General features: G+C 45.2%; 1 protein-coding gene and 1 pseudogene across 1 annotated transcript; one reads left to right on the top strand and one right to left on the bottom strand.

Annotated features, from left to right (window-relative positions):
- Positions 1–18,203, top strand: part of LOC134107147 (proteasome subunit beta type-7-like) — a 90,810-nt pseudogene that overhangs the window by 58,759 nt on the left and 13,848 nt on the right.
- LOC134107058 (uncharacterized) lies at positions 629–3,559 on the bottom strand. The gene is made up of 2 exons (XM_062558341.1): positions 3,500–3,559; positions 629–1,601 (listed from the first exon to the last, which is right to left on the bottom strand). Exon 2 carries the CDS (start codon positions 1,582–1,584, stop codon positions 895–897), a length of 690 nt encoding a protein of 229 aa, XP_062414325.1. The 5' UTR covers positions 1,585–1,601; positions 3,500–3,559; the 3' UTR covers positions 629–894.

Below are 18,203 nucleotides of genomic sequence, written 5' to 3'. Positions count from 1 at the left end.
GGCGGTTTTTATATCCTGCAGCAAGCAGAATGTCGCTGTCAATCAAGTCGCTGTTTTCAGCCAACTGCCAGTATCTTGTAGTCCTCTTCGCTGGTCATTTTAGTGGATGAGGGGCCTAGCCCTGAAGTGCAAGGGGCTGTGTCCACATGGTCCTCGACACCGTCTCTTTGCCTTTTCACACTTGCCCTGTGTTGTCCTCTTTTCTGCTTGGAGGACACTCCTGACGGAGTCAGCGCTTCTTCAGGACATCAATCCGAGTCGCTGTCTTCCGCCTGCGGCCAGTATCTTCTGTGTGTGGGTGGGGCGAGGCCTGAAGTGGAGGGTGCTGAGTTCCTGTAGTCCTCTTCCCTGGTCCTCTTAGTGGAGCAGGGGCCTAGCCCTGAAGTGCAAGGGGCTGTGTCCACCTGGTCCTCGACACCGTCTCTTTGCCTTTTCACACTTACCTGCCCAGTGTCGTCCCTCTGCCTACTTGGAGGACACTCCTGACATCTGAAGGACTGGGATTAGTGCTTCGTCAGGACATTCCACAGGAGAAGGAAGTGGGGGTGATTGCACTGGTTGCAAATTTATCAATCCATAAAGAAGATATGCCTAAAAACTCTGCTGCACGATGCTACCTATAGCCAACCTCGCTGAACACGGCGGAAGGCGGTTTTTACATCCTGCAGCAATCAGAATGTCGCTGTCAATCAAGTTGCTGTTTTCAGCCAACTGCCAGTATGTTGTAGTCCTCTTCCTTGGTCATTTTAGTGGATGAGGGGCCTAGCCCTGAAGAACAAGGGACTGTCCACATGGTCCTCGTAACCGTCCCTCAGCCTTTTCTCACTTACCTGCCCTGTGTTGTCCTCTTCTTGGAGGACACTCCTGACGCGCTGTCAGCGCTTCTTCAGGACATCAATCCGAGTCGCTGTCTTCCGCCCACTGCCAGTATCTTCTGAATGTGGGTGGGGCTCGGCCTGAAGTGGAGGGTGCCGAGTTCCTGTAGTCCTCTTCGGCTGTGTCCACATGGTCGTCCTCATCCCTCTGCCTCTTCCTACTTACCTGCCCTGCGTCGTCCTCTTCCCTGCTCCTCTTGGTGGACAATCCTGACGTCTGGGGGACTGGACTCGGCGCTTCTTCGGGAAGGTCCACATGTGAAGGAAGTGGGGGATGTTGCAGTAGTACAAACTGCAGGAAAGCTTCTTGTTGCATTTCTTCCGTAGGTGCCACCCAGTCCATCCAATCGTCCTCAGAAAGGGAGTCGCACACAGACATGGAGTCGTACCCAGAATCCTTCCAGTCCTCATCATCCTCTTCCTCCTCATGGTGTTGCTCCTCCAGAAAATACAATGCTGCCTCCAGACCAAAGTGCATCAGTTGCCTGTCCATTGCCAACATGGGCCGCTCCTCTTCCTCCTCCTCTTCATCCTCCTCTTCATCCTCCTCTTCATCCTTTTCCTGCTCCTCGTTGTCATCCGGGAAGGCCAGGGGAATAAAATCAACTTCACCCACAGCATAAATGTCAACCTCACCTACCTCATCCGAGGAGTTGAGGAGAACGCCGTGGTCCTCGCCGAGGGGGCAGGGTTGTGTGGGACGTTCCATGATGCAGGTAACACCAGCTTTAAGATAAAACATTTAAACTGTCAGGATTTCTCATTACATTAAATATTTCTGGATCACATCAGCAATAAAGTTTTGATTTGTAAAGAGCAGATCACTACAGTAACTATGACTGCAGGACCCAAGGGAGTCACTAACACACACAATGTAATGTAATTATTGTCCTCTCTACTGTCATTCTGTGTAAAAAAAAAACACGGTCGGGTTTCTAGTATTAAAAAGCTTTTTATCAGCCAGTTAGCGGGTCAACTAAGACACTGTTCACGTTGATTCTGCAAGTGTGCGCACGTCATTGACTTGCAATAAACAGCGTGGACGTGTTTTATATGCAGTGCGTCAGTGAATCACGGCGGCATTGATACAACAATGAACTTCTTTAATTGATCACTCTTAATTCTACGAGTTGCACATCGCAGCGCGTGGAGGTGGTGCAGCACGCGCACATGCAGTCCCATACGGTTACTTAACAAATCGCTCTCTTGTCACCAGTAATCTGCGGTCACTGGAGGCAGTGCCTTCCTTATGCCATCATGAAATGTAAAAAAAAGATATATATATATATATATCTGTGATCTGATCTGTGATACAAGTGTAATTATAAGATTACAATCAATCCAATGATTATTATGGGCAATATCGCTGAATTTGTGTATTTTCCTGTTCAAATACGTCAGCGACGAGCGCCTCTCGGATTGCGCAATCCCTCAAAAACCCGGATGACCTGCTCTGTTTTTGCTCAATTTGAGCACGTGCAATTAATGTCTCTATATGTCAACAATGTAATGTAATGGTTGTACACATATTTGTATATATAGTTAGCATCTGCTGGCTAAAACAATCAAGTAGCGAACGTCAAGTGCACATCATCCGTCCTTTAAGACTGAAAACGTACAGTCTGAATCGTACAGACCAAAGACGAGCAATAATGTCTCATACGACAAAGAGACCGAACTTAAAGACGACTTTTGTGCCATAGTGGTTGATGATCAAAAATATTGACATTAACTTGTGCATTCCAGGTCTCGTTGCAAGATATTCATTCATTCACAGCACTCATGACGTCGACCTGAATTGTCCTCTTTGGCTTAAAAGGAGCCCTTAATTGATTACGAAAGCTCGCTTTCCCCAAACTCCTCATTTGCGCGTTTCCGGGATGTTTTTAGGCGATCGCCACCGAGCTAAAAACCAAAATGACAACCAACGGTAGCGAAAATTCACCGCACTGAAACAAGTACATTATGGCTCAAGTCAGTACACCCCGTGACTCACTCTCAACTAATCAGAAAGCTTGATTTCATCTACCCGTATACAATAGGGTATATGAAACATAACCAGTAGTCAATGTGCAAGCAGCCAGTTGAATGGTGAATTGATGCTACTACGTCACTGCTTGTAACTCTTATGAAAGGCATCGACCACGAGCAGAGGCATTTCAATGTAAATATCAGAGAAATAGTGTACGGAGCATGTAACAATACATTCATAAGTACGTTTCAACCACGTGACGTACGTTGACTAGACCTGCACGTCTTGACGTCACACGTCAACCGTCTCCATGGACCCGGTGGTTTCCAAATACATTTATTGAGCGTTCCATGGCGTTCTGAGCGCCATCTTTTTTCACAAATTGCAATGTTAATCTTCGACAATTTGATACTCTCAAACCAAAATAACAGTGTTTTAAAACATCTACACTAATTGTTGACACACCCCAGAGATGTCCCGCGAGATGTAACACATCCCGCCCCTCCAATAATCATTTTACACTGAGAAATCCTCGACTGAGTGTCTTTGTCCATCAAATCGTATTTCTTTCACCGTTAAACTCAATGTCTCGTACTCATTTGTAACATGGGGACCCTTCTAAGGGTGCAAGCAGATCAAAACGTTGTCTTACTTGAACACTGAAGGTTCCAATCAGCCAACTTCCTTCAGCCGGTGGTCGTCCTCGATGCTCCGCCGCTCCTCCGCCGCTCCCGAGGGCCTGTTTCAGCCTCGTCTGTGCTCCACTAAAGATGTTATACAGTAGTTCACTTCTCCAACAATATCGGTATCCAGTAGAATCCGCTCAGTAGTCAAAAACTCAAAGGTTTTGTTCTCAGCAGTTTGCTTTCACGGGAGGTTTAAAGTTCGCGTTCAAGTCAAAGAGCAAAGGGAACGTTCAGAAAGTGCGCTGACCTTATATACCCTCGGTCGGGTCATCGTTCGGTTGCCATGGCATTTTACGGCGCGCGTGCGTGCGTGTTTCTACGTGCTCTCGTTTTTATTAAATATATATATCGATTTTTTATTTATTCCGGTATTATTTCGTTATTATTTCGTTCTGGCCATTCAATACAGTTTAATGAACATCTGTTTCTGCAACTTTCCAAAAAAAACGACAACAGCGAAACATGTCGTTTTTACCTGTTTTATATCCGGTCTGCTGAACACAGGGAGACAAACATTTTAGTTGTTTATCATGCTATGTTGTGAACACAGCTTAAATAGTTGTTATTAACTGCAGCAGTTCAATAAATTGCCTTAAGGACTAAGTGGGAAGATGTTCAATGATATATAGGCCTACATGTGATTTCTTTTCATTACAAAGTCTGTCTTTTTAATAATGGAGGATTTATAGTGAGATTTAGATGAACCCACCAGAAATAAAACTGTTCAGATGCTACATAAAAAAATAATATCTTTTGAAATGAAGATAATGTATAACTGATAATATGATTTAATAAGCGTGTAGCGGCTAAGCCTAACTTAAAGCCACTGAGGGGCTGCGTAGACAGGCTAAAAGTAGGGTTTGACGCGCTGGCCACTGCACATGTTTCGTTCGGTAAAATAAACCCGCTTACGCCGTTGATTCTGTGTTTGAATATTTGGTTTATTTAGCACAATGTGGAGTCCATTTAGCTGTCACTTACAACCACGTATTGTGACAGAGAAAACTGTGTGCTCCTCCGTCTCGCAACACCTGCCACCTGGCTGAAAGTTCCCACCTAATAAAGCAAGTGCACCATGGTGACACCTGCTGGCTCAATTTGGTATCTTCCACCCAATGTCAATTAAAACTGGCTCCTACAAAGCGTAGTAAAATATTACATGGAATCTTACACGGAATCCATGGCAGCATCTAGATATGTATTTGTCCGTCTGTCTATCTATAAATCGATAAAACCAGAGGTATCACGTAACAAAGTACAAATACATTGTTACTTTACTTATGTAGATATTTTTACAACTTTTTACTTCTCGTTACATTTTCACGCAAATATCTGTACTTTCTACTCCTTACATTTTAAAAATAGCTTCGTTACTCCTATTTCATTATGTCATCGTTCAAAAACTAACACACACACAAAAACTATCCGGATAAATCGCCTGAATTTGATTGTGGTTGGATGAGAAGCATAAACATTTACCATTCAAACACCCTTGGTTTGCACAATGTTTCCCCATCATTATGACAGCGGTGGTCTTGAAGGCACCTTCCCACCGTGTTGTAACGGACTGTTTGTCCTTAATGGACATTTTTTTCCCCCTCTGTTACTTTTCCTTTTATACTTTAAGTAGTTTTGAAACCAGTAATTTTATACTTTTACTTAAGTAAAAAGCTTGCGTTAATACTTCACTTTCTCCACAAGTATTTTTAAACCCTAGTATCTATACTTCTACTTGAGTAATGAATGTGAATCCTTCTGACTCCTCTGGTCAGCATTCATTGCGTGTGTATAGCTTTTTACAAATCAGATGAGGAAATAACCGAGAGAATTGCAAAGTGATGACATGGCAGTTTTAATCCATTTCTAAGCTTCTGCCTCTACCTAATTCTTAAGACACACTGAGACGTTATGTTTCTCACACTGCCGGCCAGCGAGCGGTGCCCTGCATCACCCTGAGTGAGCGAGAAAATGTGTCTGTGTGGGAACTAAGCTGACATTGCTCCCTACCAATTTGGCCCTCTGGTTCAGCAACATGGGTGAGGTATTCATGAAAAACATGCTCACACTGCTCCATTGCAGAAGGCTCAAGGGGCTCTTGTAAAACCCCTGGTAACACACATCTTTCATTGCACAGTTTTTGATGCAATTAGATTTAGATTTGTCCTTATCCAAGCTTAGATGCATGAGGGACAATGTCGCGCCTGTTTCATTGCTGCAGCCGCACGCCGATCGGCCTGTGAGTCGCCCATTCCATCCCATCCTCACTCGGGAACAACATCCCAAGATACTTGAACCCCTTCACTTGCGGTAGACAGTGCCCCCCCCCCCCCCCCCCCCCGCAGAGAGCGATACACCTGTTTCCAGCAGAGCACCAGGGCCTCAGATTTGGAGGCGGTAACCCTCATCCCTGGCGTTTCACGGACCACATCACGTTTTGAAACATGTGAAAGGAGACAGTTTGATCGGTAGGGTGGCCGAACTCTATTTCCCTGTGGGTTGAGGATTGTTTTTTTGTTCTCACTGCCTGATAAGTGTCCCAAATCCCTGATCACAATCCCTGCTGGCGAGTCAGCTGCTGCATGTCTGACCGGGTGTGACTTCAAAAAACAGCAGGTGGTCTACCTCAGCAAACACAGGGTCCGACTCGAAAGTTGTTTTGAGAGTTCAATTACTTGCAAGATAAAGTAACAACAATTCAGCCTCTAAAATGTTAATGTTTCTCTAAATCTATTTAATTGTCTTGTTAATTTCTTATTTGTGTTGTTTTGCTTTACTGCCAAGACAGAATTGCTCTGTGATCATTGTGCATTGAGGGCTTGAAAACGCTACAGAGGACAATAATTGGCTGTAAATCTGAACTATGTTGTGGAATATTTCAATAAGCTCGGTAGAAGAGAATGATTTGTCTAATAAAAACGGAGTCTTGATAAATGATCAAAGTTGCAGAAAGTCCATTTATTGCTTGCAAGCAGGAGGTCAACTACACAGGCACGTATCACGGTGCTCTGTGGAGATGCACAGCAAATTGAGCGGAGTCAAATTAACACTATTGGAGTTAAATTTAACACTTTAAAAGTGTCCCATGGGGTCCACACTCGACAGTGTCAATCTAACACTTTTTAAAGTGTAGCCATTTTAACACTGTTATAGAGTTAATTTTAACTCTTATATAGTTGAAATTGAACAATACTCAAGTGTTAGTTTCTTAACACCAGTGTGTAGTGTTAGAAATTAATACTCAAAGGAGTAATTAATTAACTCTTATAGTGTGATTTGCATACTATAAAAGGAGTTTCCTCATTAACTCTATAAAGTGTTGTTGCTACTCCCCACCCCCCCTCATTAATTTAAATGTCAATTATAAATCTGTCAATAAAAAAAATCTGAATGACAAGTTGAGTACTTTAACAATTTTATTTTTTCAAATGCATAAACATTGCCAAAGCTTTCATTGCTGTCAATTTATCTAAATGTAACAATAAGGCACTATGTACGCTCTTTGACTATTCTCGTTAGAGCACTGCTTGTCAAATGGTCTAAAATAAGTCAGTGCCTTCACATATATGACAGAAAACAGATCCATTTGGTCTTCTATACAGTATGCACTAAAGTGTTCATCATAGTACATTGTTCGTACATTACAGGATATTATGAAAGCATTCTGATCATGTATTAAGATATCACAGATCTTTTTGAACACAGGGAGATCATCGGTACATTCGGTGCATATGTACAACCCAACCTGGTATTCGGTACCGTAATATTTGACCCATCTTGTACTTGTAACATTTGAACAGGCTTCCAAATGTAATGTCTCACTAATTTCCTCCCCACCTTGCAAGTTGTAGATGTTTTTGGAGGATGTAGGACCAAATTCAAACCTTCTAAAGCAATAATTTTCATAGTTAAATGCCAATTGACGCTGATGTTGTTTTACTAATGATTTGGTGAGATTCTTAAAATTTTTGCGACATCTTTTGAAAAAATTGTGTTTAGCTTCAAATCGCATGCCCCACATATGGATAAGAGGGCCAATTTTTTTAATGCATCTAGGATAGTGTACCATCAAGTGGTGCTTGGGAATCAACCTCTTGTCAGGAAACAATGCTTTGAACTGAGTATGGTGATCACAGATCAGATGTTTCAAGTAACATATCATTCCATCAGTTATGGCATAGGAAAACACTATATTGACAATCTGGATCAAAAGCAGCAGAAAGTTCCAGTGACTGTTATTCTTTTCAATAACATCACCAAATATTAGAGGAGCGTTACGCAGGAGACACCATGACTGGATGGCATTCAAACCTAGATCTTTGCTCTTATCATCCATTTTTATCCCACTTGGTTTGTTTTTTACGGTCTGTGTAACCATAATTAAAGCTCTGTATCCTTTCTGACAATGTGTTCAAAGAGATATAGCCCTGTTTAAGAAGGTACTCAAAATTCAGCTTAAGTTCGTACTGTACCACACCCTCCAGCAGATCATGCATTATATCAACAGCATAGTTATCAGTGCAATGGAAATACTGCAAGGAGTTGAGCACACATGACTTTTTAACACCATATATTGACCGCAGTTCAGGATTTTCATTTAGTGCCTTACAATGTCCAGTATGAAGCTCTTTGGAACGGAAAATTAACCCAGGATGATCTTCAGTAAATACAGATTGAATTTCTTGCTTACTGATTAAACAAAATCTACAGAAATGGGTTGCACTGAATGATTCTACAAAGCCCAACAAGCCATTTAAAGCCAAATTATCTCCCGTTACTTGAATAACTGAGCCAAACAATGGTTGTTCAAAACAAGGAAGCTTTAAGCCTTTGGTTTCTAAAAATTTCAGGTCATCAATAAGAGGCTTTAGTATTACATCAAAACCATATTTCTTCAGGTCTTCAGAATGAAAAAGAGCGGCCAGATGTACATTCATCAGTACGGAGTTACACTTGGGTGGAAGATTTTTTAAAGTAAAGTAGACACAACCTAGTTTGTGGATCCCCTTTTTGGAACCAAGAGGGTTAGCGGTTTCAAAGTCATCGTAATAAAGTAGAATCTGTAGTGCATGTTTTTGCTGTGAGAAGAGGGCATGGTTTTGGCAATATGACCCATCATTGATGTCTTTGTAAATGCCATTTTCACTCTGTTTGTCCTGTAGAAAGCTTTCTCTTACTTGGTCATTTTTGAATATGGATTTAAGTGTACTTAGAATGGGTACATAGGTAAACTTGTCCGTTACAGGAACCTCACTGTATAGCCTTGTTATTCTATCTCTGCGCAAATCCAGCCTCACACCAAGGACAAATTCTTTAGGTTCAACTATTTCCAATTTTTCATTATAATATTTGTGCCTTTTTGACTCTGTGTTTAATGCTGTAAAAGGATTACCTAATTGATCAAAACAATCATCTATTCTGGATCCTGGAGTGTCTGAACTTATATTTTCAGAAGATAACGTTTTAAGAACTGCATTTTTTGCCTGACTTTTAACATCATTGACAACTTCTTCCATTGAACAAACAATTGTTTGGACAGCACTTTCAGAGAGACCTGATGCTTGCAAATGCGCAACAATTGATCCACACATTGACGATAGTTGAGTCGTATCAACAGAGCTTTCTGGGTTTTGCAAAGTGGCAACAACATTTGGGGAATAACTTGAACATTCCGCCTCACATTCTCGCTGAGTTGAAACATCATGAACAATATCAACCTCTTGATCAACCTGACTATGCACCTTGCTGAGGTGCTTTCGGAAGCCACTATAAGTACAAAATGATAATGGGCAATGGAGCTCTCCACATTTTAAACGCAACTTTTTGCCAGGATATAAACCATGTTGGAATTTTAAATGTTGACAAAGAACCACACATGTTTTGTGGTGTGTTTTACATACAAAACATGTGAACATCTTCAAGGCTGTTTATCGGTTACAGCACCTCGCTGCAGCAGTCGTGCTCGAAGTTCTTTAACACGCGGGCTCTCCTTTGTTCTTCCGACATCGATGTTGTAAATAGTGGTTTGGATGAATGTGTAAAAATTACAAAGCGCTTCGTCATATGAGAGACTGAAGACGTAGTGGGCTTTGAACAGTTCATCAAAAGCTGCCACTGATGTGTGTGCCTTGCACGGAATTGGTTTTTGGTCGATAATGATGTAGAACCTTTGGATATTCTTCTTTTGCTCACCGATGCAAAGGAGGAACGGTTGTCTTGCGTCGACACGCCCAAGGAAGGTAGTCATACTGGCTCCTTCCTGTAGGTCAGTTAAGGGACATAAATTACTATCACATCTGTGCATTTCTGCAGATATACAGAGCAAAAATGTGTCAGAATACCAACCTATTCAGGGATTCTTGGTGTAGATTCAGATCTATGTTTAAAAAGGAACTTTTGCATACCTTAAGATATCTAACAAGATGGCTGGTTGCTTGAGCTGAACTGATCTTGGCATTTTTTTTCTGGCCCCTTGAAGTTGGAGGGAGCAGATGCAGCAGCAAAAGGATTAAAGACATATCACTGTCCCATCCTAAAGGCATAAAAAGTATTTATTTATTTAGTAAAACACAGAAATATATATTTCAAAACTTTTTATACTGACCGTTATCTTCAGATTCAGGTTCAGTTGCTGACAGACACTCATCCATATTCTTCGCAGTCTTGCATTCTGTGATGATGTTTGGCTTGAAGAAGGTTGACCACTTGGACAGGAACTTCTGAGACACTTCGTCACCAAACATCATTGAGAAATCCTGGTCGATCTACAAACAGGGAAACCAATATTTTAATATACAGGTTTAAGCATACATGACAAAATTGATGAATGGTCAAATACTAAAATGGAAGATTGAAAAGACGATTGAAGACATTAAAGTATAGTGCAGTAAAATATTATATTGTCCTGCACTGTACTATATTACTGTTCTACACCAGACAGGACTACTACTGCCAAAGCAAAAGATGTTTCTTACCAATCCAGGTACATCATGAAAACGAGGGAACACATCAAGGACTGAAGATGATGCATCATCCCCAACTATCTTCTGTCGATACTGGAAAGTTGCTCTCATCTTCTCTTTGACCACAGATTCATCGCTGGAATGTCTTAATGTAGATATCGCCTCCCTGCACTCCTCACCAAGTAGCTGTTGACAGGTTGACAGAGATTCTCGTCTGGTTTTTGGACCATCCTGAAAAAGGGTCTTGGAACGACCCCGCGAGCCAGAAAAGGTGTTGCGTTGAACAGTCTTGATCCTCCATGAAATAAAGCCAGTATTGCCCTCAGGGTCATAGTAGTGTTCCTTTATAAAGAAATCCAAACAGAGGCATCTCATGCTTCACTATAAGAAACAGTTACTCAGTAATTGTAGACAGTGAATATACTGAAAAACATATTTAAAAAACAGGTTGAAAATGCAAGAATGAGCAACCTCTAAAAATGCATCTGAAACAAGATGAGTACAACTAGAAAAGTTTGAAATCACACCGATTTCGTTTTCAGATAGAACTTACATATCCAAGTTTGGAGAATGGATCCTGGAGGTATGGAAAAAGAGTCACAATTCCCAGTGCATAATTTCTTCTTACACTTGACGGTGGAACCCTCCTTTAAAAATAAGTCAGTTTACTTTTAAGCATGTATGTTTTGTAAAAATAAATAAAACTTATACAGAGCAGCATTCTATAGCTACAACACATGACTGTCCCAATAACCAAGTGAACTGCAATTCTTACCCATGTAGCTCTATCATATCTGCAACCAGGATGTTCACCATTTGTTTACGTGTTGCATCAGTTAGTGATTTAGTCTTCTCATACTCATTGAAGACTTCGTCCCCCTTTGGATTGGCCCTCAGAACACCCTCAACTATCTGCCAAAAGATATTAGATTGCTATGGCATGCCAACGATAATTTGGTGTTTTTCTTTTAAAAGAATTCTATTTTTCTAATGACATTACTTTATAATGAGAATACATTTACAAATCACTTAACAAAAAAAACTAATTAATTTAGGATTTCAAGTGAATGTATTAAAAGCTTACCTGTTTTGCTTCATTCTGGTCAATTAACCCTGTTGGGTTCCTCCTTTTTCTTGTGGACTCCAGAATAACGGTGGTATCAGATGAATGTGATTCAGCTGGGGATAGTGCAGTCTGTGCCACTACCACGGATGAATGGGATGAAGTTGGAGACAGTGCTTGATCTGAGACCACCTCAACATCCAGATCTACAAAATGGCAGACACAACAAAGACAATTTAAATGTCAGTAAAAAAACAATCTTAAATAAAGTATTTAACTAGTTCTAATAATTATTTTCTTCCTTAATTACTACCCAGTTATAGCATGAGGTCTCAAAGATATATTTCCGACAAAACTCTGCTTTCTACTTGACGTGATACCTCATCAAACCCCCGCCTTCACATCCTTACCCATTACTGGTACAGGGACTTTGAAGGTCAGGACACCTGACTTGACAAGCTCATCAAAGATATCTTCATCCACCTCTGTTCCTGACAAATCTGTGATGGTGAACTGGCCCTCACTAAAGCTGTCTGGCTGCAGACTAAACTTCCCTTTCACTAGAAGAATAAAAAGTATAAGTTAGTACGAAGCAATAACAATATAAATTAGGCTAGAGATTTCTTTCATGTTTGGACAAAACCAATTTGGTCATTAATATGCTTATAACTGTTAGGGAAGTGGTGGTGTTCGGACCCCAAAGCAGACACGGAGGAGCAGGTAGTGACAAAGGGAGGTTTATTAGTCGGAAACGTAGTTGGCAGGCTGAAGTGGCCGGGTGCAGGCTGGCTGGAGGTTCCGCGGTGAGGCGAGGAAGACAGCCGAGCGAAAGGGCACAGGGAGATTCACGCTCTCACGGAGCACGACGGAATACTCTGGCGCCGGTTGTGGAGCGGGCCAGATCCTTATAGTGGTGTGATTGGTGATGGAATGCAGGTGTGCCTGCAAGGGGAAAACGGGAAGGGGAGGTGGAGAGACAAGACAGTAACGCAGAACCACCCAAATCCTCACAGTACCCCCCCCTCAAGGGACGCCTCCTGGCGGCCTGCCCGGTTTATCCGGAAACCGGGCGTAAAAGTCTTTGAGGATGGAGGGATCGAGGATCAAAGACCGGGAAACCCATTGTCTCTCCTCAGGCTCGTATCCCTTCCAATCCACCAGGTATTGGAACCCTCGGCCTCGCCGACGTACGTCCAAAATCCTGTTCACCGTGTAAGCCGGGTGGTCGTCAATGTTCAGGGTGGGAGGAGGGGGCTCTGCTGGAGGGCACAGAGGACTTGAGGACACTGGCTTGAGGAGGGAAACGTGGAAAGTAGGATGAATCTTCAGGGACGGGGGCAGCTTTAGTCTTACTGCGCAAGGATTAATGATCCGATCGATCTCATATGGTCCAATGAATCTGGAGGTCAATTTACGGGACTCTGTCTGAAGAGGCAGATCCCGGGAAGACAACCAAACCCTTTGCCCTGGCCGGTAATCCGGGGCCGGTGTTCGATGACGGTCGGCGATCCGTTGGTTGCAGGCAGAGGTCCGGATGAGCGCTGCCCGGGCCTCGCGCCAGACCCGCCGAGCGCGTTGAAGATGCTCCTTGACCGAAGGTACTGCCACGTCAGTCTCCTGAGAAGGGAAAAGCGGAGGCTGATACCCATTAGTAACCATGAATGGGGACATACCTGTGGCGGAGCAGATCAGGGAGTTGTGAGCATATTCAATCCAGGGAAGGTGTGTGGACCAGGAAGCCGGGTGTCTTCCCGTAACGCAGCGTAGGGCTGCTCCCAGATCCTGGTTAGCCCGTTCCGTCTGACCATTTGTCTGCGGGTGGTACCCTGAGGAAAGGCTGGCAGATGCCCCCAAGGCCTGGCAGAACGCCTTCCAAGTCCTGGCGACGAACTGCGGACCCCTGTCAGAGACAATGTCAACAGGAATTCCATGAAGGCGGAACACGTGCATAACCAGAAGATTGGCGGTCTCGAGGGCGGACGGTAATTTCTCAAGAGAAATGAAATGAGCCGCCTTTGAAAAACGGTCCACAATGGTGAGGACCACTGTCTTGCCCTCGGAGGGGGGAAGGCCAGTGACAAAATCCACAGCGATGTGCGACCAAGGGCGGTGCGGGATGGGTAGGGGGCGCAGCAACCCCGCAGGAGCCTGGTGCGAAGCCTTGCTTCTGGCGCAGACCGAACAGGCTGCGACGAAGTCCCTTGTATCAGCGGCCATGGACGGCCACCAAAAGCGTTGTTGAAGGAGTCCCAGGGTCCGACGACAACCAGGATGGCAGGCGATCCGGGAAGAGTGCCCCCACTGAAGAACTGGGGACCTGACCGCCTGGGGGACAAACAGCCGATTCGGTGGACATCCTGGTGGAGCTGGCTGATCCCTCAGGGCCCCCTGGACCACACCTTCGATGTCCCATCCTGCTGCTCCCACCACACAGGCGGATGGCAAAATGGTGCTCCCGGAGGTGTCCTCCACAGGAGCAGCAAACTGGCGAGACAGTGCGTCCGGCTTAATGTTCTTCGACCCCGGTCGGAAGGTAAGTGTGAAGTTGAACCGCCCCAGGAACAACGCCCATCGAGCTTGGCGTGAGTTGAGTCTGCGGGCAGTACGGAGGTAAGACAGGTTCTTGTGATCAGACCAAACTAAGAATGGGTGAGTGGAACCTTCCAGCCAGTGTCTCCATTCCTGTAGCGCCAGCACCACCGCCAGCAGCTCCCGATTACCCACGTCATAGTTCTTCTCTGCAGGGGAGAGCTGGCGGGAGAAGAAGGCGCAGGGGTGCATCCTCTGGTCAGAGACTGTGCGTTGGGAGAGCACAGCCCCTACCCCAGAATCGGAGGCATCCACCTCTACAACAAACTGGAGAGCAGGGTTAGGATGAATCAACACAGGTGCAGAGGAGAACAAAAACTTGAGACGGGCGAATGCCCCCTCAGCTGCCGGTGACCATATAAACGGCATCTTAACCGACGTCAGCTGGGTGAGCGGTGTGGCAACTCTGCTATAGTCCCGGATAAACCTGCGGTAAAAATTGGCAAACCCGAGAAATCTCTGAAGTTGCTTTCTTGATGTCGGAGTGGGCCATTCGGCCACTGCCTTAACCTTGGCAGGGTCGGCTTTGATCTGCCCCTTCTCCACAATAAACCCCAGAAAACTAACAGAAGCCACATGAAAATCACATTTCTCCGCCTTAACATACAGTCTATTCTCCAGGAGTCTCTTCAAGACAATGTTAACATGTTGTACATGCTCCTGGAGGTCACGGGAAAAAATCAAAATATCATCCAGATAAACGAACACAAAACGATTTAACATGTCTCTTAACACATCATTTATAAGTGTTTGGAACACCGCTGGGGCATTTGTGAGGCCAAAAGGCATGACCATATATTCAAAGTGACCCAGGGGAGTGTTAAAACCTGTCTTCCACTCGTCCCCCTCCTTTATCCTCACCAAATGATATGCGTTGCGAAGGTCCAATTTGGTAAACATAGTAGCTTCGTGGAGGGGACCAAACGCGGAGTCAATGAGTGGGAGGGGGTATTTGTTCCTTACAGTAATGTCATTAAGGCCCCTAAAATCGATGCAGGGGCGAAGAGACTTGTCTTTCTTCTCCACAAAAAAAAATCCTGCCCCCAAAGGAGAAGAGGAGGGGCGAATGAGTCCAGTGGCCAAAGAGTCAGTGATGTATTTCTCCATGGCCTCTCTTTCAGGCTTGGACAAGTTGTACAGTTTACTGGATGGGTAGGGGGAGCCAGGGATCAAGTCAATGCCGCAGTCATACGGTCTGTGGGGTGGAAGGGATAGCGCTCTATCCTTACTGAATACCTCCCGGAGGTGGTGATAAACAGACGGGACGGGACTTAGATCCACTGGTTTAGGAGGAGATGGAGTGGTGGCTAACGTGGAGGGAATGGCAGAATGTAAGCAGTGTGAGTGACAGAATAAACTCCAATTAGTGACTGAGACGGTAGCCCAGTCTATGTGAGGATTATGCAGCTTTAACCAGGGGAGACCTAACACAACTGGGGCATTTGGAGAAGGGATCAAAAAAAATGACATAGCCTCATGGTGGTTACCGGAAAGTTGCAAAGAAACGGAAATGGTGCGGTGAGTGACATGGGCGAGGATCCTACCATCCAGTGCAAACACCTTCCTAGGGTGGGGAAGGGGCTGAGAGGGGATTCCTGACTGGGCAGCAAAATCAGAGTCCATGAAACTATCGTCCGCCCCAGAGTCAACTAAAATAGAAATAGGCAGGGAGGCCTGAGCCCAAGATATAGTACCCTTAAGGATCAGGCGGGGAGGAGAAGAAACAACCGCTGAGTGGCTCACCAACGCTCCTCCCGTGGTTGATGAGCCTCCCCTTTTGGTAGAGAAGGGCAGTGTGTCAGCAGGTGTCCGTCCTGCCCGCAGTAGACACAAAGTCCGCTGAGGCGCCGCCGTTGGCGTTCTCTAGGCGTGAGTCTCGTCCTCCCCAGCTGCATGGGTTCCTCCGTGTTTGTGGGGGGAGGGTCGATCCGCGGCAGAATCCTGCTGGAGCCTGGCTGAGGCAACGGAGAGGGCGCAAACCCCTGAGAAACGGGGTACATTGTCCGAGTCACGGGGGGGGCGTGGCCAAGCCTCCCGGATCTCTCCCTGCGCCGCTCGTGAAGGCGATTATCTAAGCGTATTGATAAAGAAATAAGATCGTCCAGCGAGGAGGTCTCATCACGAGCGGCTAATTCATCCCTCACCTCATCTCTGAGTCCCCTGATAAAAACCCCCTGAAGTGCTTTCTCGTCCCACCCGCTCTCTATAGCGAGGATACGGAAGTCTACCGAGTGCGCTGCCACGGAGTTATTCCCCTGGCGAAGAGACAGGAGCCGGCTGCTGGCCTCCCTGCTGCGCAGCGGGTGGTCAAAAGTCTTAAGGAACTCCTCAGTGAAGGAGGAAAAAGAAAAACACGCTGGAGAACTGCTATGAGCGATGGCAACAGCCCAAGCCGCGGCTTTCTCCGACAGGAGACTCATGCAAAAGGCGATCCGCGACTTGTCCGTGGAGTAGGTGAACGGCTGCTGATCGAAAACAAGATTACACTGATAAATAAATTCTCTGCCGGAACCTGACTGTCCCGAAAACCTGGCGGGCGTGGGGATGAATGGCTCCCGCGGCTGGATGGGGAGAGCGCCCGAGGACGCAGCAGGTGGAGGTGTTGTAGCGGGATCCGGAGCCGGGGCTGGAGCGGGAGCTGGGACTGCAAGCGTGGTGAGGTGAGTCGTCAGCTGTTCCATGCGGGCCCCGATCTGCGCCACGTTGGAGGTGAGGGTTTGGAGGGTTTCCATCACCTCGTGTAGAGCCTTCTCATGGATTCCCACACGGGTTCCTTGGGACGAGAGGGCCTGTCGGAATTTCTCCGCGTCTGCGGGGTCCATCTTCTTGGCCAGAGTATTCTGTTAGGGAAGTGGTGGTGTTCGGACCCCAAAGCAGACACGGAGGAGCAGGTAGTGACAAAGGGAGGTTTATTAGTCGGAAACGTAGTTGGCAGGCTGAAGTGGCCGGGTGCAGGCTGGCTGGAGGTTCCGCGGTGAGGCGAGGAAGACAGCCGAGCGAAAGGGCACAGGGAGATTCACGCTCTCACGGAGCACGACGGAATACTCTGGCGCCGGTTGTGGAGCGGGCCAGATCCTTATAGTGGTGTGATTGGTGATGGAATGCAGGTGTGCCTGCAAGGGGAAAACGGGAAGGGGAGGTGGAGAGACAAGACAGTAACGCAGAACCACCCAAATCCTCACAATAACACTAGTACTTTAGACCTCTTTATTCAGATCATTTTTAACATTGCATGTTAAACTACAGTGAGAACAGTAATACATGCAAAATACATAGCCATTAACTACAAACCTTCTTGAAGGAACTTATCAAATTGAAAAAATCCATCAGTCTCTGGAATTCTCACGTATTTTAGGACCCCTCCTATCTCCACTTTAGCCAACATTTCCTGTTAAATGATATAGAATACCATGTTATTCAAGACAGATTTATTCCAAATAGAATCCAGTCATGCCTCTCTAAAACAATGTTTTTTTACACACAAAAACATGAATTAGCACAGAAATGTAGTCAATTATCAAAGCCGATTGAATTTTTCTATTGTCCAGCAGCTCTTGGCTGAGTCAGTCGGTAGAAAATAAATACCCATTTTGCTACTTTAACATGTAAATTAGGAATTCTGGTGTACTCCCTGAAGAAAATAAGACAATATTTTCTTTAAAAAATGTCACATTTATTAACCTATAAACTGGTCAGTTAAATACAAGATTTTTGCCAGATTAGCTGCTACTAGATTTACCGCAAAACTTGCATCTGTGTATCCCGATAATTGTCCAGAAGAATCGCTAACGAGAGAGCACTCCACCCCAAGAGGGACCGATGGGGGAAAGAACGCGCGTGTTTTACCCGCCGCTCCGCAACTCTGCCTTCGTCTGCAGTGGCCTCCAACACCAGATGAAATAGCTGCCAAGAGCCGTATTAACAGTTATTAAACGGGGGGGGGGGCGCGGATTCACTGCCGCGCACAAACACGTCAGACGTCAGGCAGCCACCCGTCACTGGGCCAACAATTATCCGCATACCCCCGGTCGTCATCTTAAAACCCGACACCGCCGGACA

The sequence above is a fragment of the Pungitius pungitius genome, chromosome 17 (genome assembly GCF_949316345.1).
Source record: "Pungitius pungitius chromosome 17, fPunPun2.1, whole genome shotgun sequence".
NCBI lineage: Eukaryota > Metazoa > Chordata > Actinopteri > Perciformes > Gasterosteidae > Pungitius > Pungitius pungitius.
The sequence above is the reverse complement of the archived record's forward strand: the minus strand, read 5'-3'. Positions and strand labels throughout refer to the sequence as shown.

Coding starts and splice junctions, on each gene's coding strand:
- LOC134107058 (XM_062558341.1), bottom strand. CDS start 1,584: ATGGAACGTCCCACACAACCCTGCCCCCTCGGCGAGGACCACGGCGTT.